A 27595-nucleotide genomic window follows, 5' to 3' on the forward strand; every position below is an offset into this window, starting at 1 on the left:
CCCTTAACTAACCAATTTGTTGATTCGCTCCCAGCAGTTTTTGAACTAGCTGGATATTTTCCATGAAGGGGCTTACTCAACCACTTCTCTTTTACCTCATCAAGTGTTGGTATCTCTTTTATTTCATTTTTTCTGAGATCTACAGCTGAGTATCTATCCGACTGACAAGCGAGCTTATGCAACGTCGAAGTATCTTTTTTACGGTGGAAGAACTTCTTTAACTGATTTACTTGACGCCTATGCAGTATGTTGAGGTCAGCCCATCCTCTTCCGCCCGTCGATCTTGGTAAGTATAGCCTTTCAGTGCATGCCTTAGGATGGTGAATTCTATGCTCTGTCATGAGGGTCCTTATTTTCCTGTTCAGCCTCTCCAAGTCAGTATTAGACCATTTTATTATACCAAACGTGTACGTGATTACCGGTACCGCCCATGTGTTTACAGCTTTAATTTTGTTTTTTCCGTTTAATTCCGTTTTTAATATTTTTATCACCATGTTTTGCAGTTTAGTTTCTATATTAGCCTTAGCATTGTTCTGATTAATATTTAGGTTCTGCTCATATCCTAGACATTTATAATACGCGTTGTTAAGATACATTATTTCGGTTTCAGATTCCAGCTTATCATAAGTTTTTGGTATACCTTTATGAGCTATAAGTTTGGCACACTTATCGAACCCGAATCTCATTTTGATGTCATCTGAGAATTGTTGTGTGAGTTGGATTAATCTATTCAGTGTGTTTTCAGATCCCGCATATAGCTTCAGATCGTCAACGTAAAAGAGGTGGCTTAGTTTATACTTTTGGTCTCCATTTTTATTATTATTATTATTATTATTATTGTTAATTTTTCACAAAATCGAAGAGAAAATCCCTTATATATTTAATGGTACACCCTGTATTTCTTGGCACATATAGGTTCTTTTCGGTGGGCCAAAAAATAAAAATAAAAATATATAAAATATATAAAAAATAAAAAATGATGAAAATATCGTCCGCACGCACGGAAAAGTTAGAAAGAAAAATAGTTACTTTCGAAAAATTCGGGCAATGAAAAAAAAAATAAAAATCGGGTCTGCAAACCTTTCACTAGACCAAATAAATTCTTGACCCGGAAGACACAGAAGATACGGCTCCATACACTTTTTTGACTATTTTTCAAAAATATACAGGGTGCGCCGCAAATTCAAAAAAACTGAAAAATGGGTCCCCCCATTATAGAAAATTGGTTATAACTGAAAGACTATGATTCAGATATCACTCGCTTTTACATTGCGATATAGCCCGCATAGACGCATAGACTAAAACTTTTGTATTTAAGGATTTCACCTATTGTACAGGGTGTTCCCGATATTCCGTGCTAAATGAGAAATGTGGTAAGTGTCCTCAATTTGCAGATATCAACTTCAAATTGAGCAGAGAAGTTAAAATCGGTGTCCACATTTAAACAGCAGAATTTGGGTGCAATCAAATTTTTTCGATTATAAACAGGGTTTTTCAATTTAGGCAAAAATTTAAAAGACCCATTTACTATTTTGGAAAAAATTTTGCACCAGGAAACATGGAAGATGCAGGGATATAACCTCCATTTGCAGAATGTTTTTTCAATTATGGGTAAAAACATTTAAATGTCTCGGATATTGTGCCTAGAGAGAGAGTTTCAGGTACCGCCTATCATACAGGGTGCGCTAGATACTTGGGAAACGTTATTACTTTTATAATTTTTTACACTAATCAAAGTTTGTCGTGACTTTGGATTTAGGGGATAAGTAAAAGACGCCTTATTCCATAGTGGTCCGTAGGAGCACTATTGAAAAACAATTTGTCCCTCTAAGACAAGGAAACGCGAAGCGACTTCTTTTTTAAAATTCGAAGCTGCTTCGCGCCCCGTCCGGCGAAGATTTTTCGAAAGCAATCTTGTTAGAACTGTTTTGGTCCGCTCCAGGCCTAATAATATGCTGACAACAAACACGTTTCTCTTATTCCATACAGGGTGTTCAAAATTTTCCAATTTACAGACTTTCCCTCTTATGGAGTTCCCCTTGATAAAAGTTGTAATTTTCTGTAAGGCCTTACGGAAAATTAATAACATATTATCAACATAACATATTAAACCTTTAAAGCACTGAAGATGAAATTTAGTAACAGTCGAAACTCTATATAGCGAAATTGAAGGGACTGCTTTTTTTCGATATAAAAAGTTTATAGGCACGTGAAAAATAACAATATTCATATGTGTTCCGCTATATTTAATTATTTTATATACATATTTTAATATATACTTAGAAACACTTTATATAAATATTTAAGAACTACATTGAATGTTTCATTTTCTTTTGAATTTTTTTAGTATGCCAATACGCATATTGTACTTTGGCTTGAATTTTCACCATTTCTTCGAGAGGGGCCTCTTCCCCGTGATACATAAAAAATTTCTCCAGCAGCTTAACTGTACATAGGGCTTGTTGAACGGTTGGTGGTGGTCCCAGATCAACTTCTTCATCTTCTTCTTCCTCTTGGTGCTCTTCCTCGCCCTTGGAAGGTTTTTGCCATGAAAATGTCACTTCTTCGGTTTCTAGTACCAAAGACTTGCAGGTTCAGAAATCCAGTAGAAGTGATGTGGCTATATTTGGGATTTCCCAAATTATCTTAAATTAAATAAAGATAAAACTCCAGAAATGTTATTTTTTTCGAATTATGTAGTACTTAAGGGACCAAGTGCCAATTCTATTGATGATATGTTGAGTTGAGTTGACTGCCCACGTTGACTTTTTAAGGTGTGAATTACCATTATTTTTTTTGCAAAAATTGTTAGGTTCAGGTTTGTATTAATATTAATTAAAAAAAAATCAAAACGAACTCAAAACAAAATTAAAAAGTAGGTTGTTGTTGAAGCAACATTTATATTCCAAAACATTTTTACAATTTTCATCCTACCGATTTTTAATAGGTTTTGTACACTGACTAGCAAAATCAAAAAAAAAATGTGTAAAAAGTATTACAGTAGAATGCGAAATTTTCTTTTAAAAAAACAGAACACAGACTCCTACTAACTATTCTTCACTTGTCGGAAAGCAACAAGAAAGTAAGAATATAATTTTTATAAGTCACTCACGAAGCTCAACAGCAAAAAAAATCACCCGCCCCCATCCCGCGTGTGCAATTCTTTTTTAAGTGAATTATTTAAGTAAATTCAAGTGTCACGGATACCCTCGTCCCCCTGAAACGCGTAACATACATTGCGTGAGCGACCCCTCCGACCCCGGGACCCGAATTTTACATAAATTTTAATGTAAACGCGGCGACCCTTCCCGATGACCGCCCCACGTACAAGAGCCACGTGCGGGAGAGACTAAATTATTTCAATCGCCGACGATGTAAATGAATACCAAAGAGCGGACTTGTTTCTAGAAATTTCGTAGCTGGGGGAAACCACATTAAAGTCCATTTTACGGGGGTATTAATGGAGGCGGGCGAACCATTTGCCGTAAAAAAATTTCCCGTTTTTACATTTGTTGGTTACACCCAGAGGGTCAGATGGACCGTTAAACAATTTCAAGCATTTAAATCTCCAGGAAATATATGGTCTGTTCACAGATATAAGAAAGTGAGCAATAACTTTTGAATTCAACAAGATTATTACCTAAAATTTCGGAATTTAAATTCAGGTAAAATTGTGGTCCGTAATAGAAAATAATTTATTACCTACCTGTGTTTAATATTCTTTGGTTTGGTATACTACTTAGTTTAAGTTCATTAGTAATCATTCTTTCTTCGTGTGTAATACAGCGTGTGTTGAATCGTGTATCTTTAGAAGAAACGACCACATCAACTGTATGGAAAATTGTAAATAATCAAATTTCAGCGAGGAAAAAAGGAAACGATGCTAACATTTTCTCGAGTGTAGATGAAAGTGATCAAGATACAATACGGCGTAAAATTTATATATCTTAATTAGGAAAATTGAAAAAGATGAAACCGGAGTTAAATGCGGCAGAACTTACCTTATGGAAGTGTATTCAACACATGAGTTTTAGATTTAAAAAAAAATGACAAAAGGCAAGTTTTAATGGAATCTATATTCCTAGATATTTATAATAGTGTTCGGGTTCCAGGGCTTATTATTACTATTATACGAGTACATCTCAGCTCTCACTGGCCTGTTTTCACCCGAGGCTTTGCTTGCTGGCGAGAAAACAGTTCAATTCCTCCCACTCAATTCAGAAACTTACGAACAATGTGGCATGTCTGCAGTATGACAGCCTTCTGTCCGTATTCCACGATGTTCGGTGGAAGTCCGATGTCTTTTAAATTTTTGGAGAAGTTTTTGGAGACAATTCCCCCCGCCGAAATTACAAATGGGTAGATAAACACTTTTTTGAGCTGACAAATATTTTTCAGTATTTTCGTATTTTTGTATTTTTTCTGCTTCAGTTTTACAGATATTGAGGGATAGTGGAACAGCGATATCAATTATGAAGGCATTTTTCTTTTCTTTGTCTATAAGAACGATATCGGGTTTATTGTACTCCACTGTTCTATCCGTTGTAATAGGTCTATCCCAGTACAGCACAGCTCTGCCATGTTCGAGTACAGCCGAGGGCTGGTATTTATAATACGGTTGGTATGTTTCTAGAAGGCTAGTTGGAGGTGGATAATTTTAGCAAGTTTGTGATGACGGTTCAAATATACGCTCTCTCCGATACGATTCTCCAACTGAGCCACATTTTCTGCAGTTGTCCTCCACGTTGAGTTTGAGGCAGTTTTTCATAATTGCGGGTTCTCATGACTCTGTCTTGAATAGACATAACAAAGCCTTCAGTCTCGGGATATAGATATCCAGCGTTCAACCAAGCCATCGAGGCGACCTTATCATTGTGATCTGCATCCAGACTTTTAGGGAATTTTCCACGTAGAGTTTGTTGCCTCCACAAAGTTTGGTTTTCCTGTCTCGTGTTCAGATCAAACGTGATTTCTCGGTGCCGCGAATTAAGTGGCGTGAACCCTTTGTCCTCATCGGCGATCAAATGTATTAAGCGGTCCTGCGAGTCTTGAAGTCGTTGTCTTAGGTGCATTTCTTGCATTCGGCATAGACTATAGATGTTCACTAGACCTCTGCCTCCGCTTTTTCTGGAAATATACCGATGAATTTGTGTGCAAGCATCGGAATTTTGTCATCAGACGGCGGGTTAGTCTGCCTAACTCATTAAGGTCCGATTCGGACCATTTCAATATCCCAAAAGTGTACGTGAGTACAGGAATAGCCCAGGGATTGATAGCTGTGACCTGATTCTTGGCTGACAGTTTGGTGTTTAATACTTTGGTAATCCTGCTTTTGTATTTTTTAATTGGGAAGCGTATAAAGACTCGAAAATTTGTTACAATATCATACTCTTAAGTATTCCGCCACTCTATCCGGGCGTTCGTGCGGTATATATTATTTAGCGAGTCGGAGTAAATTCTCAATTTCTATTCTGAAGCGCGGAATATAAAAATCGCGCCAGCCGGATTGTGCATCGAAACGAAACAATGAATATTTGAGATAAAATGTCAAATTGGTGCCCCGATTTAGCGTTCCGATCATATCGATCGACACGTGTCACGACATCTTTAGCATGTAATTTTAACCGGGACCTGTCGTTGAAAAGAATTTGCGATTTTCTAATATAAATAAATAAACATAAATAAATTTTTAAAAAGAGATTGATTGATTAAGTAATAAAAATGTGCTTCTTCCTCACCTGTCCCATAATTTCCCAGCCTTTTAAAAACCTTTATGTATATAAAAATATATCAACAATATAAAAATTAATATAGCTCTTCATCTTTCCTATCTTTGGTTTGGATTTGCCTATACTTTAAATATAACAATAATAAAAGTAATAGTAATAATAAACGCAAACGCATAATAAAGGCAGAAAGTAAAGGAAAAATTGACAAAAAAAAATAAGTAAATTAAAATTATTAATATTTATTTAATTTTCTTTAACATGTTATTTATTTTCATTAATTTATTATTGTCTTTTATTATATATATATATATATATATATATATATATATATATATATATATATATATATATATATATATATATATATATATATATATATATATATATATATATATATATATATATATATATATATATATATATATATATATATATATATATATATATATATATTATGATCTCAATTTATTCAACTTTTCTCCGTATTTCTACATACTTTACCGTTCTTATGATGTCTTCTTATGTCATGTTTTGAATTATTTGTTTTCGATTTATTTGTCTTCATATTCGTTTTAATTATTATAAAAGAAAAGCTAAAAATATAGGAAGCATAGACACTAACATTAATGGAAGTTTCGATGTACAGGGTGTCATTTTTTTGCGTTTTTTTGACTACAAGCTCATGTATGTATAATGTAATCCCCGCTCTAATTGTTGCATTTTTCACTTCAGAAAAAAAGTTTAAAACAAAAGTCGCAGAACTTAGCACGTGTATTAATTATTACATAGGTGTTTATATACAATGTGTACCAAAAAATATAACACATCAAAAAATCAACACATTTTGTATTTGACTTTTTTTAATAAAAAATGAAAAAGTTAGAGGGGATGAAAGGTAATATTTACAATTTAATATAGTCCTTATAGTCTGACGATAATATTAGACAACACTTTGAGTCAAGCTAATGCCACTCTTAAAGTTGCCTTAATTCGGAAGATAGAACGGGGAGAAAAGAAAAGTGACTCCGTCGACTGTATCCACGATTTGAAAGTGCAAAGAAAAAATCCTTTTTTTCCACATACTGCAAGAATGTATAAAATTATTTAAATGAGGTGAATGTCGAGACCTTGGACTGACTTCAACAAATAATTTTGGACTAATATAGAAACTAAAAATTATAGATTATTATCGAGTAGTAGTTTTATTTATTTAATGTTAATTATTTTCTTTTAAATTTTTTTGTAACCAACTCTACTCGTATTTTATTGCATAAGTGAAATCAAGACGGAGATAAAAATACAAATTGTTGAGGAAAAAAGTCGTTTTGCATCAAACGAGGTTGACAATAGCGTTAAATGGAATTCCCACAGAAAGTGGCAAACATTGGGTGTAAAAGTTTGAAATTGACGCAAATTTTTATGTTTAGTATTTTAAATAAAACAAAAAAAATTGACAGTTTCATTCCGATTTTTACCCAAAACTCACCGCGGTGCACCAGGGTGAAAAGCCGACCCCAACGGGTATGCAACCAACAAAACACTATCACAACGTCACACTTTCGAAATATCAGTTAAAACCCGGGAAAACCGGATGATGTCCGACGTTCGCGAGCGTAATCGCCGGGAGGGGGACACACGTGGGGACTCGCGTCTCGCGTACGCTGTTCGACTGGCGTCGCGACGCCGGCCGGATTCCCGCGCCGGCGGCAGCCACGCCAGTGCGCAGGACGCTTCGCGACGTCGGTTAAGATTAGTAGCGAGAAACACGTTTTTTATTTAGCTTGACGGACGTCCCTGGATTTGCAATTAGACGTGTAACACGACGCCTTAAGAGATGGTGGGTGAAAATTGGCGTGAGGTGTTGGGGTTCTCGATTTGACGCCTGTCTAAACTACAGGCAAAGTCGGCAACCAGGTAAAGTCTGTTCATAGATATAAGAAAGTGACTAACTGATACGAATTGAGGAAAGACCCGGGCAAGCTGTAAGAATTAAATATGGCCGAACAGGTCCGTACTTCTCAAGCTCTTGGCACAGTTCGTAATAACTTCTAAACAAAATTTTCCTATCATTTACAGTTTCTCATTTGCGGCTAATATTTTACCTATAAAAACGGCAATTTTCAGGGTCTTTTAGTTTTTTTACTATAACCGATACACCCTGTACATAATCGAGAAAATTACAGGATTAGCGATTAAAGCCCGGGATCTCCCACATTTCCTGGTAGATGAAGTTTTCCAATACAGTATCTTGGAACCCACAAAATTAATTACCCATTTTTTATTTAAAAATTGCCACCTATTTTATAAACACCCTGTAAATATAGGGTAAGTTAAATATGGAATTCTAAACATATTTCGTGTATAATAACCAAAACTTATGTCAAACCATTTTTGATGTATGTGAACTTTATGGTTTTTGAAAATTCGACTTTCATATTATAAAAAAATAGTCGTAAGTTGCCATTTCCGTCATTTCTGTTATCTAATGTGAATATTTACAAATCAATTTTGGAAATCCAGTATAAAAGTAGACAACATTTTACCAAATGGACGTTCAATTAGAAATGTGACGTTAGACCTTAAGAGAGAGTTCTCGATTTGACGCCTGTCTAAACTACGGGCAAAGTCGGCAACCAGGTAAAATCTGTTCATAGATATAAGAAAGTGACTAACCGATACGAATTAAGGAAAGACCCGGGCAAGCTGTAAGAATTAAATATGGCCGAACAGGTCCGTACTTCTCAAGCTCTTGGCACAGTTCGTAATACCTTCTAAACAAAATTTTCCTATCATTTACAGTTTCTCATTTGCAGCTAATACTTTACCAGGGTCTTTTAGTTTTTTGACTATAACCGATACACCCTGTACATAATCGAGAAAATTACAGAATTAGCGATTAAAGCCCGGGATCTCCCACATTTCCTGGTAGATGAAGTTTTCCAATACAGTATCTTGGAACCCACACAATTAATTACCCATTTTTTATTTAAAAATTGCCACCTATTTTATAAACACCCTGTAAATATAGGGTAAGTTAAATATGGAATTCTAAACATATTTCGTGTATAATAACCAAAACTTACGTCAAACCATTTTTGATGTATGTGAACTTTATGGTTTTTGAAAATTCGACTTTCATATTATAAAAAAATAGTCGTAAGTTGCCATTTCCGTCATTTCTGTTATCTAATGTGAATATTTACAAAATCAATTTTGGACATCCAGTATAAAAGTAGACAACGTTTTACCAAATGGACGTTCAATTAGAAATGCGACGTTTGAGTTCGCGTTTTGACGGCTGTCCAAATGATGGCAAAAGGCCGCAACCAAACAAACACGAAGGTTTTGTTAGGGAAGGACATGAAGAAAATATGGGTTCATTAGTTCAGGTATTTATTAGACTCTAAAAACATACACTTGACAATTCTCGACAAAGAATCTGCTATCACGACGACACACGTTATAATTTTTACTGTACAGGGAGTGCCAACTTTTTTTAACAATCATATAGGTGTATACAGCTCGATCTTCATAAACTAGCATATGGACATCTGTTGCTGGGTTCAGCATTATTGCGTATTCAAAAAAAGACGCGACAATATTTTAAATTCAGATAGTCAGAGATAGAAGACGTCACTTTCAACAGTTTTTGCAAATTTTGATTTATAAAATATTTTTAAAAAGAGGTACGCTCGGCACTTTGCTTAAGCCTAAGAATTCAAATGCGTTTGTAAGTTACGTCTCGATGAACGTATAATGAATTTGTTAGAAAAACCCTGTTAATACTGTTCTCTGTTGATTAACTACTAAGCGAGTACTTTAAAAAATGAAATATACATTAAATGCCACGTAAAAAGTGCTACTCAATTGTTATCGTATAAATTTTCTATATGAAAAAAGTTATAAAGATACACTCTTTCCAAAAGGTACCCCAACAGATCTCCATGTACCATTTTTATCATTGCATTGTTTACTAAAATTGGATCAAAAACAGATACACCGATTGTCGTCTATCTCTTTGGAAAGATGAGTTGTTTTTTTTTAGGATTTTAACTTTATACACCGATTTCCGGGATCTATTGTCCCACTGCCCTTTGAAGCCGCTGGTACTTTCCAATGGCGTCCTGCACAAGGGCGGCAGCGGTCGCTATCTTGTCGGGGGTCATTAGAGACCTTACGGTCTCCTTGTCCAACGCCTGGAACCAAAGCTACGTGCAACATACAATTTTGCAAAAAATACCGAAAAATAAGTCACATTAAAAAAAAAACGGTTCTCAAAACTCACTTTTCGAACTATTTTTTTACTTTTTTTGTTTGTTTAGGATTTTTTTTTTTCATTTATTTGCCTATTCGATTATTAACGTTCTTTTTAGCCTTTCATTTGCTTTTATATTCAATTTCCGTTTTCTGGAAAATACAAATTTAAAGTAACAAAATATACTTATTTTTGTAAGTAAAATCTTCTTATTACAATACACAAAGGCATAATTTGAATGTCACCAAAGACCAAAGCGCATAACAAACATAGTGGTTGCGAACACATTACCTTGAGATCGTATCCGTTAAACGAAATGGTACATATGGGAGTCAGATTGCACAGCAGGGTCGTGAAAATACCACCGACAGCAAGCAGAGCTACTCCTCCGACGAGATAGAGTCCGACTTTCGCGAAAAGTTTGAAAACTGCCCTTAAAGCCGTCTGAAACGTAAATACACACGGAATAAATAACAACACTAGGTTTCCGTCTAGACAAATTGAAATGGAAATCTCGTTTCGTTTATTATCGTTAAACTTGTTATCGAAGTTTCCATGCGAATGCAACGCGATAAAAACAACAGTTCCGGTATAGCCAGATGGTTATTGTTATTTGTTTCATTGTTATATTCTTGCTAGGAGCTCCATCTATCTTTTACTTGTGCAATACATTAATTTACTTGCACACCTGTAAATCCATTTTCAAAAAAAAGTACGAAAATAAATTAATTCGGATTTTTTCGTGCCAATTTGAAAGATTCGAGCCCTTGTGCGATATTCAATTTGAACTCTTAATAACAAATTGCTATATTTAAATTATATAACATCATAAACGCCATGTTTTATCGTTTGAGATTACATTACTACAAGAATACCATACCTCATTATGGCATTCCGGTATTATTATGGATATCGAAGTAAACATATAATTTCCTTTTCATATTTTCTTAGAAATAATTTAGTAAATTTTTTCGGCTTGAATATTATGTTAACTTTAAAAATTCAAAAAATTTTGATTTTTTTTAAGAAAAGAAAATTTCTTGTTTTTAAGGAAATTATTGTCATTTTCATTGTGTAAATGTCAAATCTTGACGTTTGAGGTGACGTAAGCAGTTCCGTTCGGAAACCAGCGTCGCTTATCTACTTACTAAGACATTTTTAGAAATCGCCTTACCCATTAGTTTTATGAACTCACGTTTTTTGAAAAAAAAAATATTCGCGCATTTTTCATTTTCCTTTGTACTACAAAACGCGCTCCCGCGATACCCCTACGAAACCTCCACCGAAAGATATGGGCGGGCGTACCTTTGTCGTTAAAGATGTCGTGTCTTTATCAACGAGAGCGTCTCTCACATCCAGAACCAGAGAAAAGAAGTCTAATATTTTTAAAAGCAACCGTCTGACGAGAAAATACAAGAAGACGTTTCCCATTATTTCGAGACCCACCTGAAAGCACATTAAATAATTTAGCGGGGGGTTGAGAACGGAACCCGTGCGTTTATACGCCAGAGCTATTTTCTAGAGCGTTACGTTCATCGATCTTGTCGGGTTGAAATGTTAAACTGAAACGTGTTAAGGTCGTCGGAAATTATAGGCGAGTTATAAAAAGCCCAAACATCGCCGTTATGAAACAAAATTTTTTAAAATACTTGAAATAATAAGAAAAATTGCAAATTACAGAAATCGTAAATTAGTTGAAAGAAGAAAAAACATATTTAATACAAGTAAACAGTGCAACAACTAACGTGAGAATAATGTTAAAAGATTAGTAAATAACGTTTACCTCTAAAAGATTAAAAAAAACATATAAAGAAATCGGACAAAATAACGGGTAGACAAAGATTAAAGAAAACGTAAAAAAATGGAATAAGTGAAGGAAATTTAATATAAAAACGAATAAAATGCTAAAAAGAATATTAATAATCGTAAAGGCAAATGCAAAAAAGCGCCTAAACAAATAAAACAAGTAAAAAACTATTTAATAGAAAAAACCTTTAATTCGAAAACAAGAAAAGACACTAGAAAAAAAAGTTGTATATAGGGGTAAAGGAAAACAAATAAATAAATGGGATAGAATATTTAATATAAAAGATTTTGAAAGTATCATAAATATCAATTTAATTTTTTGCTTCAGCACAGAAAGAGCACGTCTAAGGTAAGAAGAGGTGAATTGAATTTTTAACATAAAAGCAAAAAATAGGAATAAAGAAATATTTTAAAATGTTGATAGAAATAATAAATTTAAAAAAGGATATAGAGTAATTTCAATGGTAAGAGGAATTTTTAATACCAATAAAAAGGTTAACAGATATCAAAGAAAATGAAAAAGTAAGAGAAGCAAGAGAAAAGTATGCAAAAGAAGGTAAAGAAAACGAGGTTAATTCGTATAAAAGAGAACTGAACAGGTAATGAAAATATTTAATTTTCTACGTTGTCGACTTAAAAGGAAGAGGAACAGATAAAATAATAAATGAAAATGTGGTAGCTTTAAAAACGCTTTTTTTTAAATATAAAAGTCAATGCAGAAAATAGTATATTGTGCTACAAGTGCGGTAAACGGCATTTGACTCGTGAGTCTATTTGACACGAGCGGAGCACAGCGGAGTTAAATCCCGGAAATGTCCGAAGTGGCTCGGATTGGTGGGAAACGAAACTGACGTGATAAAGTGACGCTTCCCGCACGCTAGATCGGTGTGTAATTTGGTATTTTACACGTTTACACATTTTTGACGACAATGAGACGTTCAAATGTATTGCTTAACGATCAATTAGATTTAAATACCTCTCCATTATCAAACTTAAATTCTCACAACATTAATTAAGGTTTTAATGTCAATTTTCGGTATACATAATAGCAAATAGTTTGTGTTGTTGAATCAATTGTCTTGTAAAAATATATAATTTCGTGAAAATCTGAACTTTTAGTTCTTATTTATTTTGTTAAATGGATTTTCATTTCAAGCCACCTCAGTTCGATTGTTGATTATTGTTTACCCTAAATATTATACAGCGTGTCCCGACGAATTTCAGCAATTGCGGAGCGTTTAATTGGCCTGCGTTTAAAACAATTTCCACGGCAGGAAACGACCTGGCCGAATTGGACCTCCGTATGTGCCGTAATTATCCGCGACTCCGAGACAATGCTGGATATTATATCCGCGTGATATATTGGACGGTGGCGCTTTGACCCACGACAAGCCGTTTCGACGGGTCATGCATAAAAGACGTCCATAAATTATGACCCGGCTTTGAAACGGCGCGTCGCCTACAGACCCGACGCCTGGCGTCTTCGAATAGCGGTCAGCTCCGAAAATAAAAACACTTAAAGGCCACTTAAACGGGATTTCACGAACCGATATTCATCGCGCTTATCTTTAGTGTATTTTTTTCCGGAAACTATTCATCAGACCCAAAAAATGAACATGTTATTTTGAAGACAATTTAATATGCTTTAGTATGAGTTTGTCAAGAGTGCTTATCTTTTATATGCGTAGCTGCGGTAGTTAAAGTGATAGTAACAACCTTGTTATAGACTTAAATTAAGAAGAAGAAGACTAAGATGGCGATAATTAAATAAATAAACGTTGCCGGACCGTGTCACCAGTGGTACACTGGCTAGTGAATGAGTCAGAACCATAATTAAAAACACAGAAAAGCTGGAAATGGGTTAATAATAGAAAATCAAGCTATAGCTATAAAATCTCCCCAGAGAGTTTTAACTCAACTAACTTGGTAAACAAAACGAACCACCTTGAAACTAAACAGTCGCCATCTACATCTACATCTCAACCGATTAATACTAGGTCGATACAGAAATCAATGACAAAGCTACCGACATCTAGTGATGCCAATGTGAACCAATTATCTTTGAAGAAACCGGTAAACTGTACCACGCAAATGAACGCCTTGCAGGAAGCGACAGCCGGAGCAAGGATTGATGAGTCAATGTCATTGCAGGACGGTGAAAAGTCTAATAAACATGATGGCCATGGCTCACGCAGAGAAACCATCGAACAGTGGTTTAGCAAAGTCTAATTCTCTTAAAAACTCAGACAAAATTCAATATTTCAAATAAATAGTGTGCCATTGAGATAGTAACAGAGCATATTTTGCTCATTTGTCTTGTAAGTATGGTAAAGTGTGTTCATAGATATAAGAAAGTGACTAACTGATACGAATTAACGGAAGACCCGGGCAAGCTGTAAGGATGAAATATGGCCAAACAGGTCATTACTTTGCTTAGAATTTAATTATTTGGGGTTTTGTTAGGAAAGATACTAAACAACATTTATTTATTTATGTATGCATTTATGTTTAAATTTAAAATAAAATTACAAATTATTTTTATTACCTACTGAAATTACTTAAAATTATTCACATAATATATCAGTATCGCTATCATCGCCTGTTCTAATTATTATTTGTTCCATATTATTTTCAATATGGATATACGATTGTTCTGCTTTTTCTACATGTTTAAGAGAGGGATGTTAAAAACTTCGGTTTCTATAAGTTTGAGGACTTTGGAGTTAACACGGGGAAAAACATTGTTTTACGACGAATGGCAGATTTCAGTTGGTGCCAAACATATTCAATGACTGACTCGGACTAAGACAGTTTTACGGCTCTGGAAACAAGAGAGTTGATAACCGATGATTTTTGGGCCGGATGATGACGTGACAATGCATTAAGGTATCGGTCCGTGTGCGTAGGTTTTCTGTAAACAGAATGACCCAATGTTAGGGCTGATTTTCTATTGATAAGTTTCCAACTCAATGGTAAAACGTATGTTAGGGTGTATAGAATTTAAATGTCCAAGAAAATCTACTGGGGATTCCTGACCATGAGGCCAAATAACAAAAGTATCCATAATACTAGTTTCAGATGAACGGTGTCGAGAGCATTCTACTCGAAGGCTTCCTTCCATTCTATGCACGCAAGTATATTTTATTTAAACTCCTGTCTTAAAAGTAAAGACGTCTGGGACATATGTTCATATGAAGTTTTCTTGTTATAATGGATGAAATAATCGTCAGTTTAATTATTAACATTCAATTAGAGAACACCCTGTACAGTAAGTTATATTTTCGTGCTTCCGTTAAACATAGATTATTACGTCGCTTTAATTATTGTTCTGCGATTATAATTTCTGGTTTTGCCTACTTCAACAGTATTAGCCTTTTCCCGACTTCATTGTTATTTTTTGTAAAAAGTTAACAGTTCAGCTTGCGTGTTAAAAATAATCGCGTTTTTACTCATTTATTTATTTATTTGGCGCCGCATACATACCTGCGCCGCCGGTATCACTGAAGAAACGTAACCGTTCGCGACGGGGTAGGGGGGAGCGGCGGGTTGACTTTCAGGCACCACCCCGGGGTAAAAGTAATCCATGCGATATGGGTAGGAGTAGACCGTATGAGGCGGGTAATTTTTAGCGGGATCTCTCGGCGGTTTGCTCTCCGTTTCCGCCGCCACTGGCGTGGTGGTGGGCGGGTGGTTCTCGGAGGAGGCGAGACGCGCCGCTGTCAGCAGCGTCAAAATGGCGGCGAGCAAATCCATCTGGAAATCGTTCAATCTAACAATATAAACGAAATGCTAGGGAATTTTTGTCAATTAAAACTGATATTGTAAATAAAACTATATAAATAATACCGTCGGTCTTTAAAGTACAGTTGAAAATCTATATAGCGAAAGTGAAGGGACTGCTTTTTTTTTGTTATAAAGAATTATAGGCACTTGAAAAATAACAATACGCATATTCGTTCTGTAATATTTAATTATTTTATATACATATTTCAACATCTACTTAGGAACATTTTATATAAATATTTAAGAACAACATTTAATTTTTCAAATAATCGGTGATTTTCCTTTGAATTTTTTTAGTATGTTTGTATTTTCCCCAATTCTTCGAGAGGGACATCTTCTTCTTCCTATTGGTGCTCTTCCTCACCCTTTCTTGCTTGTTGCAATACGACCTCATCTGTCAAGTCTACCGTTGTAGGCAAATTCTGATCTATCACCATAAAATCTTGCAACTCCTCACTTGTCCTGTTCGCATTCTGTCCAGGTAATAAGTCCTGCATGACTATAGGAATGTTGAATTGTTTCTGCCGTCACCTCTTTCCAAGTTTTACTAATAAAGTTGACTGCATATCTTCGGGCTTGATCATTTCCAAAATCCACTTCCAAATCGTGGATACAGTCGACGATGTAAGTCCGTATCGATGTCCCACATCACTTTTCTTTTCTGCCAGTTCTATCTCCCGAATTAAAGCAACTTTATCATCCAGAGATAAAATTTTTCACATACTCGCCATGCTCGCCGTATTCACTAAGTCAGATTACAACTGATTGAGACAATGGTGTGCTTTTATATCGATAAAGGCATTACGAGATAAACACTTAGGACGACTAAGTTCTCGGTAATTAGATTATTAGGGTAAGGAATTCTGAGAAGGTAAGCGACTCTTTTAATTACAAGTCGGCCGACATTCCTTACTGATGTGGCCTTTTTTTCTTTCGGTATAGAGTGAGAAATTCGTTATACAGAGTGGATTGTACAACAAATTTTGTTCGTAATAGGAAGTTTTCACTGCAGTTTAAATAAATAATAATATAATACACTAATATAAGCCGAACATCATTAATGCAATGACATTTATATTTTAATAATGAAATTTTTTCCTATTTTCATTTCATTTATTTTGTTGTAACTATTTTCCCAAAGGATTAATCAACGTCTAATTATTGTTATTGTCAAGAATATTTATAATAATCAGATTGAAACCGGAGAAAAGAATTTTTCAAGATTAAAATGAAATTTAATTTGGAATGATTGGTTTTATTATATCAGTGGTCTGAATATGAGTATTTCTTTTAGGTTAAACAAATTTTTAAAATACAACTATCCTATAAAAAAATATTTAAAAGGTTTGTTTGTTTAAGAAAATTGCTTTCCGAGGTCGTTGGATTGGCTTCAGTACTTTTTTGTAGCCCGTCTTTGAATTTCAGTAGTCTTTATTAAGGGTTTTAATTATCTTAATCTTATTTTAATTAGAATTTTTTCAAATTTTAATAAAGTAAACCTTAAACATCGTCATTTTTCAATTTTTCTTTATTTGTTTTTTTTGCTGGGGAAACCGGATATAAGAACTTTTTCAAGATTAAAATTAAACTTAATTCAAATTGATAAGTATTATATCAGGAATCAAGATATGTTTACTTCTTATAGATTAAATATAAGAGGAATATTTAAAATATAAATAGAATTTTTATTCAAATGTCACATTCGAAATAGCGATCCATTATAAGGGAGCGATAAAAATAAGTCTTCTGGGAAGATCCTTTTTTTAACTCTCAAGAATTGGAATGGACGGCAGTTAGTCCTTTAAACACCAGTCTTACTAATAATTGCCAGATCTTGGTAGACAAATTTTCAACAAAATTAAAATAAATAAAAAATATTCTTACTGTCTCCAATCATTTCTAAATAAATTTTACTACACTTCGAATTGCAAATACGAGGCATGTAAACTCTGAGGTGTATTTTTGACATCTTTATAGTTGTTTCTTATCATTGTGGTAGGCTGTGTCTGTAAGAATTATTATTTCTTTTGCATAGAGGTGGTTGTTTGACATCAGTTTTTAAATTCAGTTCTTCACGTCTTAATAATTTGTACATTGAAACAGGTACTTTGAGATACAATAATCATTTAAAAAGGAGCCCATCGGCCTGCAAGATTTACATAAATTCAAGAAGCACTTTTAGATTCTATTCATGAATATCCTGAACTACTAGAAAAATTGGAAATAATCTGAATATCTCCATTGTACCCATATGTTAGTCAACGAGTCCAAGCGTTAGTTTCAAGAGATTTTCCCTTACTAGTCTAGTTTATCATACCCCGGTTAACACTCATTAAAATTGTAAAAAAAAACAGTCTTCTAGTTTTTCTTCCGGAGATAGATATTACATTTTTCACAAAAAAAAGTTCTCTCTGATACTGTCGATACAATGTATGGAGTGCCGCAAGGCGCGAGTACTGGGGCCTCTATTATTCCTATTGTATATTAAAGACGTAGTTAATGTAATTAACGATAGCACAATCGAATTATTCGCAGATGATACAATGTTATATACAGGGTTTTTCACTTAAAACTCCGCACGCCAATAACTCCAAAACGAAAAGAAATATTTAATTTATGTAAAAAGTAGTCAAAGTGTGGGGTCAAGTAGATATTTCCTAAAGTTTAAAAAATTCGACGCCTGCAAAGAGCTGGGCGTCGCGACGCGTCGAAAAATTATTCGATTGCAGAGACTTTGGAAATACGCGCATACAAAAGTACATATTATTTAAAAACTTTTTTGTTATTTACTCAAACTTATTTACTTTACCCGTTTCTAAGTTATACCGATTTAAAGTAAACATTTCTTGATTAATAAAAAATGTGATTAACGCTTATTTTTACAAGTATGCCATGAATGTTAGTTACTATGGCAACCATTGTTATCGCAGTTGTTTTAAGTGCAATTACAAACAATAGATTTCAACTATTTTAGTATGATTTTATTTATTATTTTTTATCGATTTAGTTCTGATAACATGATAAATAAATTAAAAAACAGTAAAATACCTACAATTTAATAACCAAAATTATTATTGCAATTAACTACGTAATAAGAAATTTCAAAAATTTTGTTCAAAATTATGCTCTACTCGAACACAACTATCAAAAACTTTTAACAGATGAGCTTGGGTCACTTGTAGGAGAGTCCTTCTTGTGATAGCGGCACACGCTGCACTAATTTTGTTAATGAGATCAGCCATATCTTCGATAGGTTCATAGATAACGTTTTTTAGGTAGCCCCAAAGAAAATAATCTGGTGGTGTAATGTCCGGGGACCTCGCCGGCCACCTTACCGGTCCATTAGTACCAAACCATCTATTGGGATATTCTCGGTTCAAATACCTCGTTACTATTTGCGCATTATGTGCAGGCGCTCCATCCTGCTGTAGCCACATATTCATTCTAGTGTCAAGAGGCACTTCTTCTAATAGTTCCGGAAGTGTAGTTTGAAGAAATCTTAAATAGCGATCTGCATTTAAAGTTCCTTCGTAAAAGTAAGGTCCAATAAGGAATCCATTTAATATGCCGCACCAAACATTGATACTAAAAATTCGTTGGTTACCTCTTTCTGTAATCCAACGAGGATGTTTTTCGGACCAAAAACGACAGTTGTGTCTATTAACGATTCCATTATTTTGAAATCGACTTTCGTCGCTCCATAAAATTTTCGAGAGAAAATTTGCATCTTGGCTATACAAATCGGACAATGTCGCTAAGAAATACATTCTTCTAGCATAATCGCCTGGTTCTAGTTTATGAACTTTACTTTTGTACGGGTGAAAAGAGTTTCTATGTAGAATTCTCTATGAAGAACTTATGGTAACACCAGTATTTTCTTTTATCTCTGATAGGGATATCTTGGGGTTATTATCAACCTGCTGAATTACAGCAGCAGTATTTTCATCATTTGTAGCCGTCCTGTTCCTATCTCTTTTAGGTTTTATGAAGCTGCCATATTCTCTTAAGTTTTTACATAAACTTGAAAAGGTTTTTGCATCGGGGTCTCTTCTATGCGGATAACGCCGTGCGTAAACTCTTTTTGCTTCTCTACAATTGCATCTGCATTCTCCAAACACCAGTAACATGTCTACTTTTTCCTCATTGCTAAATTGCACCATTTTCACATAATAATTCTTAGTTTTTTTTAAACCGAACAAATTTCGATATTTCTTGTGACAAATTGTGACAATTTTTTGATACAGCAATAACAACTTACGTTTGTAATTGCACTTAAAACAACTGCGATAACAATGGTTGCCATAGTAACTAACATTCATGGGATACTTGTTAATCACATTTTTTATTAATCAAGAAATGTTTACTTTAAATCGCTATAACTTAGAAACGGGTAAAGTAAATAAGTTTGAGTAAATAAAAAAAAAGTTTTTAAATAATATGTACTTTTGTATGCGCGTATTTTCAAAGTCTCTGCAATCGAATAATTTTTCGACGCGTCGCGACGCCCAGCTCTTTGCAGGCGTCGAATTTTTTAAACTTTAGGAAATATCTACTTGACCCCACACTTTGACTACTTTTTACATAAATTAAATATTTCTTTTCGTTTTGGACTTATTGGCGTGCGGAGTGAAAAACCCTGTATAGTTGATAGTTACATAGATAAGATGAGCCGAATATATGAACGGTTATGTAAACACAAACTTAATATTAACACGTCAAAGTCTAAATTTTGTATTTTTTGGAAAAAACAAAACTTGAGTACTGTTAATATAGAAAACATAAAAATTGAAATAAATAATGACATTCCAGCACACGAAAATAAAATTCAGTACCTTGGAGTCATGTTAAACTCAGAACTAAACCTACGGCCGCATGCTGATTGCGTAACGAGAAAATTTTAACAAAAAGTATGATTTATATGTAGAATAGGCCATAGTCTTTCCATGTACACCAAATACCTTTTATATAGAGCATTAACATCTATCTTCAAGTGTAACAGATACACTCTCGTGAAACTAATATCAAATGTTGTTAATGTAATGACGGTTAAACAAGGAATTATTTATGATGAAAATATTTTTATGTATAAGTTAAGAAATAAAGTATTACCTGATTACATCTGTGATAAAGTAAAATATTGTGATAATTTCAATAACTTTAAAACTATCTTGAGAGAAAATGTGATGCCTAGATTTTAAGTATAAATCACTGTTTCATCTTAATTTTGCCTATATGTTGATTTCTGGTTATAGCTATGTTTATTGTTTTTGTATGTAGCATTCCATGTTAATAAAGAAATATTATAATAATAATTATTATTATTATTTAACCGGTGCGGTGAAGACTTAATTAACCAAAAAGTCAGTGACAGGCCACTGATTTCCTTAAGAAAATAATAACAACATTTGTGATAATTTCTCTGAGGTTTTTATTTTTTTAAGCCAGAACAGTGCATCGGATTAAAAAAAATCAAGAAATTAAATTTCGCTTCGGCCTTACGAATGCCCTATTTGTCCTAGTCATCTAAAGGTAAGTTCTGTTTCAAGTAAAGTCTTAATAAATTCATTTTAAAATAGTCTTAAATGGACCAAAATACGTTGAATTTGTTTGGAAAAAAAGTAATTACCTTCTGAAGATACTCCAAACCCGAACCGTCACCACTCAAAGACTAAAATGGAACCGGGATGAATTTCGGCATTTATAACGTCGGGTCCGAACTATTGTTATAAATAATTTTATTAGCCTGTCTCTCTTCCGGCATTTATCTTAATGTACTTAGTGGGTATTGAAAATACATACCTGCATTGTCGTCTAGAAGGACTACCTGCAGATACACACAAAAATTCCGTCCGCTGAGTCGATGTTTATTGATAACGATGGGGAATTATAGGGGTAGGTATTTCCTGGTTGGCAGTTGTAAAATCAAAATCGCCCTTTCGGAGTTAAAAATTTGCTGTTGTGGTCTTCGGGGTACCATTTACATTTATTTCAACGAAATTGTTTCTTTAATATACAATACATAAAGTTGTGAAGATTCTTAGGATGCGCAATCGTTTTAAAGTATACAGGGTGGCGAAAGAAATCTCCATGAATAAAACATACATTTTTTAAAATTTTGTGAAGAATTCGGTCTAAAACTGTTAAATTTCTTCATTAATAATAACACACATAACTAAACCTATCCGTTTTTCTAACATTTTAATTTTTCTAAAAAAATACTATATAATAATAATAATAAATAGCCTTTATTTTTTTTTAGATATGGTCTGTTCGTAGATATAAGAAAGTAACCAATTGCTGTCATTAACATACAATCCAACAAGATTATTACCTAAAGTTTCGGAATTTAAATTCAGGAAAAATTGTGGTCCGTAATAGAAAATAATTTTACGCCTATTCTTTGGTTTGGTATGCTCCTTAGTTTAAGTTTATTAGTAATTGAACGTGGCGCCAGCAAGCAAGCTTCTTTAGAAGAAACGGCCACATTGACGAAGATTCTGTTAAACATATAGAAAAAGCAGAACAATAGTATTGCAAATAATATAGAACAAATAATAATTAGAACAGGCGATGATAGCGATAGTGATACTGATATATTGTGTGAATAATTTTAAGTAATAAAAATAATTTATAATTTTATTTTTTGAAATATAAATACATACATAACTAAATATTGTTTAGTATCTTTCCTAACAAAACCCCAAATAATAAAATTCTATGTAAAGTAAGGAGCTGTTCTGCCAAATTTCATTCTTACAGCTTGCCCGGGTCTTTCCTTAATTCGTATCAGTTAGTCACTTTGTTATATCTATGAACAGACTATAACTCACCAGCGGCGCAGTCTATAGAGCATTTGTGGTACCAAATAAATTCAAACATCAGAGCAGAAAATGATAATTAGTAACATGCTATTGAGAGGTGGAAAATTTCAGTACAGCACATTATAACTAAATGTAAATTTGCATACATATTCTTAGCTGTGAATTTATTATATATATTCTGTCATTGTTTTTTCCAAGTGTAATTTAACCTAAACAAGCAAAAAAAATATTATTACCACAACTTTTGAGAGTTCCGTTCTTTAGTACCCATCGGACCCGAGTTTCATTGCCGTTGGGGTGTAACTTCCATAATGGCGGCCAAAAGCCAACACGATGAAGATTCTTAATCTTCATAATTTGATTTATTCATAATGAGAACATGGACGCCAAAAATTACTTGAAAGTACTGTCAATTTTTAGCCAGTTTAGTTCCTGGATTTCGTGGGAAATTCCAACGCCAAGGCTTTTCAATTTTCAAACGTTCACCGATAATTAATAAATGCATTTGGGATGCTTGTTCATTGTTAGGCTTAGGAGAAAAGAACATTACATTGCATTTTTTAGCATTAAGTTGAAGATTATGCCTAGAAGAGTATAGAAATAAGTTATGCAAATTCAAATTGATATAAATTGAAGCTATATCAAATAATTTAGGATCGAAGTAGTAAAATGGCTGAGTGTCATCAGCAAATGAATGCGAACTCAAATATTCGATGGACGTATAAATATCGGAAATATAAATTAAGAATAATACAGGTCCAAGGACAGAACCTTGCGGTATACCTGATGAAACAGGGAGAAATTCAGAACTCACATTGTCGAGGGCTGTTAGCAAAGCAGTTTTCAAAAAATCAAGCCGATCAAAGCCTTTAGAATAATCTAAATGAATGAACTGTTTCCATAACGACAACCGTCCAAACAATAAGCTATCGAAAAATTCCCTGTCATGTGCACGCGAGCCAAACGTCGGAGGTTAGAAGACAACTCCCTCCAACTCCCCGACGAATTGCTGGTACTCATATTCGCGAGGCTTGACCATACGGAACTGTACCAAAACGTGAGGCTCGTCTGCAAACGTTGGTTCCTTCTAGCTTCGACCCCGACCTTATGGACCAGGATCGCAGCTGATCCAGCAACTCCCACGGGAACCGTGTGCCGATGGATCAGGACGTCCCGTTTACTGAACCAGGTGCGATTCCGAGGCAGGAACGACGCCAACGCCCTTGTCGACCATGCAGCGAGGTATTCCTCGAACTTGAGGCTAATAGACGTCAAAAACTGTTGGGGAACAGCCTCTTCTGACGTCATAAGAGGGAGGGGCCTGTGCCGCTTACTGGAACGGTGCCCGAAACTAGAAAGGATGACGTTCGAAGGCGTGAAGATCAAATCGTGTAAATTTTTCCGACTGATCGGAGCCAGGCCAGCCACCAACCGTAGGTAAATCTTTTGATCCTTCAACGGGTTATTTCCAAAGGGACATGTTCCAAACGTCTTAATTTTTGAGTTATAGGGGTGGTAAAATTTTCAAAAATAAAATATGTCTTTGTAATACCTGTAATACCGCTTCAGATATTTTAATGAAGTAATTTTGAAAAGCCATTAAACTAAAAATTAAAAAAATATATTCTTATTATCTCCAATCATTTCCAAAGAAGTTTGATATCTTGATTTTTTTCAATGCGTTAATATGACAGCGTCCAGAGAATAATCATTGTTATTTCTTAGTATTTGATTTATTAAAATACTTCAAAAAGTCGAAGTACGGATGCGAAGTGCCTAAAATCCGAGTTGTATTTTTGAAATCTTATTTTTTTTTCTTAAAACACCCAGTATAGACCATAACAACCCTACATTGGGTGGTTGAGTGTAACAGCAGTGCAACTTTTATATTAAACTTTTTTTTTCTAAAATCTGAAACAAGAATAATGGATCACCCTGTACACAATGCAAAAATCCGAATCTCTTGCTTCTTCTCATTCAAGAGAGAAATGATTTTTCTCTTGAAACCTTGCAAATGTGGTTCTCCAATTTTTAAAACTCATTCACTTGTACCCTGCAACTTTTATATTAAACTTTTTTTCAAAAATCTGATGGAGAAAAGCTAGATGGGTGGACATTTTTAATGAATCACCCTGTACAATATGCAAAAATCCGAATCTACTGCTTCCTCTCGTTCAAGAAAGATACGATGTGTTTCTTGGACCTGTGCACATGTGGTTTTTCAATTTTCATAACCACTTCCCAACCACGCAACCCCCCCTCCCCCCTCAAATTTCAATACCTGCCACTCGAATATTTGGGTTTTTCAACTCTTTGATTGTAATTTGTAAAAAATTTGGCCACAGGGCGACGGAAACCGACTCAGGCTACCGATTCAGTTACGACGGCCCAATGAGCGGCAAACAGCTGACTTTTCTGGTAGATGCGGTGTTGTCAAATCGACGCCCGTTTGTTCTGATGTTGGACGGCAACAACGGCCGGAAAGTGACGATGGACAACGAACGCTCCGAAGTGACGTTCGAGTGCGGCGCGCGTATTTGAGCGTCCCTGTATCGTGTTGTGGTCGGTTGTAAAATATACGGAGTGTTGTCGAATTCGTGTTTTATAATTTGGGGGGGGGGGGGGCGAATCTCGGGGTCAAAAGCATATAAATAATTACTAAATGAAATAGAGAAAGGCCAGAATTAAATAAGAAAATAATAATAATAATAATAATAAGTGAAGAAAAAGTAAAATGAATGAACAAAAAAAAAGAAAAAACTAAATTTTGATAGAATTTATAAAAATTTCTTGAGTGAAAATTTTCAATAAAAATTTAAACTTTCTCAGAGCAACGTAAGTATTAAAAAAAATAAAAATGTAAATTTTTGAGAAAATTTACGACGGTCCAGCAGAGTATTCTCAAACAGAGGCTTTTTATTTAAAAATTTGCTTTCCCCTTCAAGTTGCGAAATATAGGTAAAAAACAGGTAGTATCGATAAATTGTCAATTATTTATCGATATTTTTGTAACATTATTTTGGAATTAGATTTCAGGCTCTCAAACACCCACCAATGTAAAATCTTGTACATTGTAAAAATAACCTAAGATTTTCATTTCGATTGAGGGAGTGGGGGAAAGTTTGAGGTATCTGCTAATAGGCGCTATTGACATTTACCTTTAGTATAAATTTTAACTTTCCCGGAACCAAAAAAAAAACTACCTAGAGTAAAACTATAAGTAGAAAATGGGGTTTATCGATAACTTATCGATAGTTAAAGAAAATTACGTGGAATTCGAATTGCCGCTGTTGACATCTACTTAACTGCCTAGAGTAAAAATATAAATAGAAAATGGGCTTTATCGATAACTTATCGATAGTTAAAGGAAATACCTAAATTACTAACCTCAATGTCAGTGTCCCTGTTTCTGAGCAATGTGGACAAAGTTGTTGTCAGTAACTTCTTGTGTAGTTATCATGGTGAAATTGGATCCAAAATTCACATAATTTTCTATTTTTTTTTAATATTGGCGGATTAGAGTTTAAAGAAATCAAAATCAACCGAGACGCGCTACTGCACATGATGTTAATCTCGGACTTCGGAAAATATTAATAAAAAGGTTTTTATTTTATTTTAGGTTCAATCTTCATTTGTCAAATATTTACAAAATTAAATATAAACGCCAGAATTGAAAAAGAAAATGATAATGATAATACTAGAAGGAAAAACGAAACGAAATAAAAGGAAAAGGAGAGAAAAAATGCATATATTTCCATGTAAAGTACAACGAAATAAAAAAAAAGCAACTTTCTAGTGAGGAAAACAAAACGTGATAAAAAATTGACATTAATATATTGACACCTAAGATTATCAAATGAAAATTGCATAAGGAAAACAGCAAATCTTGGTAATTTAATTTAATGGAATGCAAAAGTTTCTCTGTGGATTTCAATAGAAATTATTGAAAGGCTTTTGAATTAAGAAAACAGTAAATTGTGAGCGTTAACAGGAGTTATATTTAAGGATTTCAAATGATTGTTGTCTCCATCAAGTATTCTTACAGCGAACACAATAATACCCTTGGTTGACTTGAGAATAGATCTAATTGACCTCTATCTTCAGTAAAAATTTCAACTTTCCCGTCGGTATGTAAAAAAAATGAAAACGTTTTTTTTTTATTTATTTACCAATATTTTCAAAAAATTATATTGTGATCAGATTCCAGATACTCAAAAATCAACCATTGTAAAACTTTTAGCAACTTTCGGAAAATAACCTCAAATTTTCATTTTGAGCAATTAAATCGAGGGACAGACCCTATTGAGTTTTGATTAAACTTTAGAGAAACAGAACATACGCCTAGAGTAGAAATATACCTAAAAAATGAGTTTTATCGATAAATTATCGATAATTTATCGATACTTTAAGAAAATCGCCACGTACGAAAAACGAAAAAAAAAAGAATTTTTCTGTGCTAAATCAGCTGAAAAACCGCGACAATTCGGCCGGTAAGTTTTAAATAGTGGCTTTTTAATAATAATAAAAATGCTAATTATATTACTAAAAGAAAAAATAAAGCGAACAAAGGCAATAAGAGGAAAAGTAAATTTTAAGCTTTACCCGGATTTATGTTTAGGAATTTAAAATTTTTGTTCCTGAGAGCTAAACCATTTGCCTCTAAAATTTTACAGGGCGCGCCAGATATTTCGTAGTAAATTTAAAAATGCATATTAAAAAAAAATCATTGGATCATTTCGGGTTCGAGAAGAAAGTGATTTTCCCGAAAACTATTTGACCGATTTGAAAAGTTCTTGTAGCGGGAAACGCCGGAGATGCATGGATATTTTTCGATAATGTACAGAGTGCGTTTTAAATGAATGAGAAACTAAAAATCTAAAAAAATTGAATTTTTCGGTGCTAAATTAAGGTTAAAACAGTGGCGTAGGGCGCGCCGGGGGCTACGATTTTCGTGTTTACGGTGTTCGGCTGTAGTGCAGACTGCGCGAGATATATGAAAAAACAAAGTTTGAAATCGATATTAAATTAACAAAAAAACTCGTAGAAAAGAGTTTTAAAAAAAAGAAAGAGGGAAAAACAACGCTCGATATTGACTCTCCCTCCGCCGTCGCCACCGCCGCCGCCCCCAAGGATCGACTTTCGATCTCGTTTCATTATTAATAAAAATTACTGCAATGTTTTGAAGGGTTGTCGTCGTTTCT

At 34.1% G+C, this 27595-nt stretch overlaps 2 protein-coding genes across 3 annotated transcripts in view; one reads left to right on the forward strand and one right to left on the reverse strand.

The window, feature by feature from the left end:
* Window positions 1-7385, reverse strand: part of LOC132700483 (suppressor of lurcher protein 1) — a 202204-nt gene extending 194819 nt beyond the window's left edge. For both annotated transcript variants that reach the window (XM_060667836.1, XM_060667837.1), the window contains exon 1: window positions 7216-7385. The gene's annotated coding sequence lies outside the window, so the exon portion shown is untranslated. The remainder of the gene's footprint in view (window positions 1-7215) is intronic.
* A 103-nt stretch (window positions 7386-7488) lies between these two features.
* On the forward strand, window positions 7489-24980 carry LOC132700486 (uncharacterized). The gene is made up of 3 exons (XM_060667842.1): window positions 7489-7643; window positions 22959-23831; window positions 24740-24980. Exons 2-3 carry the CDS (start codon window positions 23341-23343, stop codon window positions 24933-24935), a joined length of 687 nt encoding a protein of 228 aa, XP_060523825.1. The 5' UTR covers window positions 7489-7643; window positions 22959-23340; the 3' UTR covers window positions 24936-24980.
* Window positions 24981-27595: the final 2615 nt, after the last annotated feature.

Source organism: Cylas formicarius, unplaced genomic scaffold (genome assembly GCF_029955315.1).
Source record: "Cylas formicarius isolate icCylForm1 unplaced genomic scaffold, icCylForm1.1 PGA_scaffold_4__25_contigs__length_36172078, whole genome shotgun sequence".
Classification (NCBI taxonomy): domain Eukaryota; kingdom Metazoa; phylum Arthropoda; class Insecta; order Coleoptera; family Brentidae; genus Cylas; species Cylas formicarius.

Coding starts and splice junctions, on each gene's coding strand:
- LOC132700486 (XM_060667842.1), top strand. CDS start 23,341: ATGTGCACGCGAGCCAAACGTCGGAGGTTAGAAGACAACTCCCTCCAA. Junction 23,832..24,739: donor AGGCCAGCCACCAACCGTAG/GTAAATCTTTTG, acceptor ATTTGGCCACAG/GGCGACGGAAACCGACTCAG.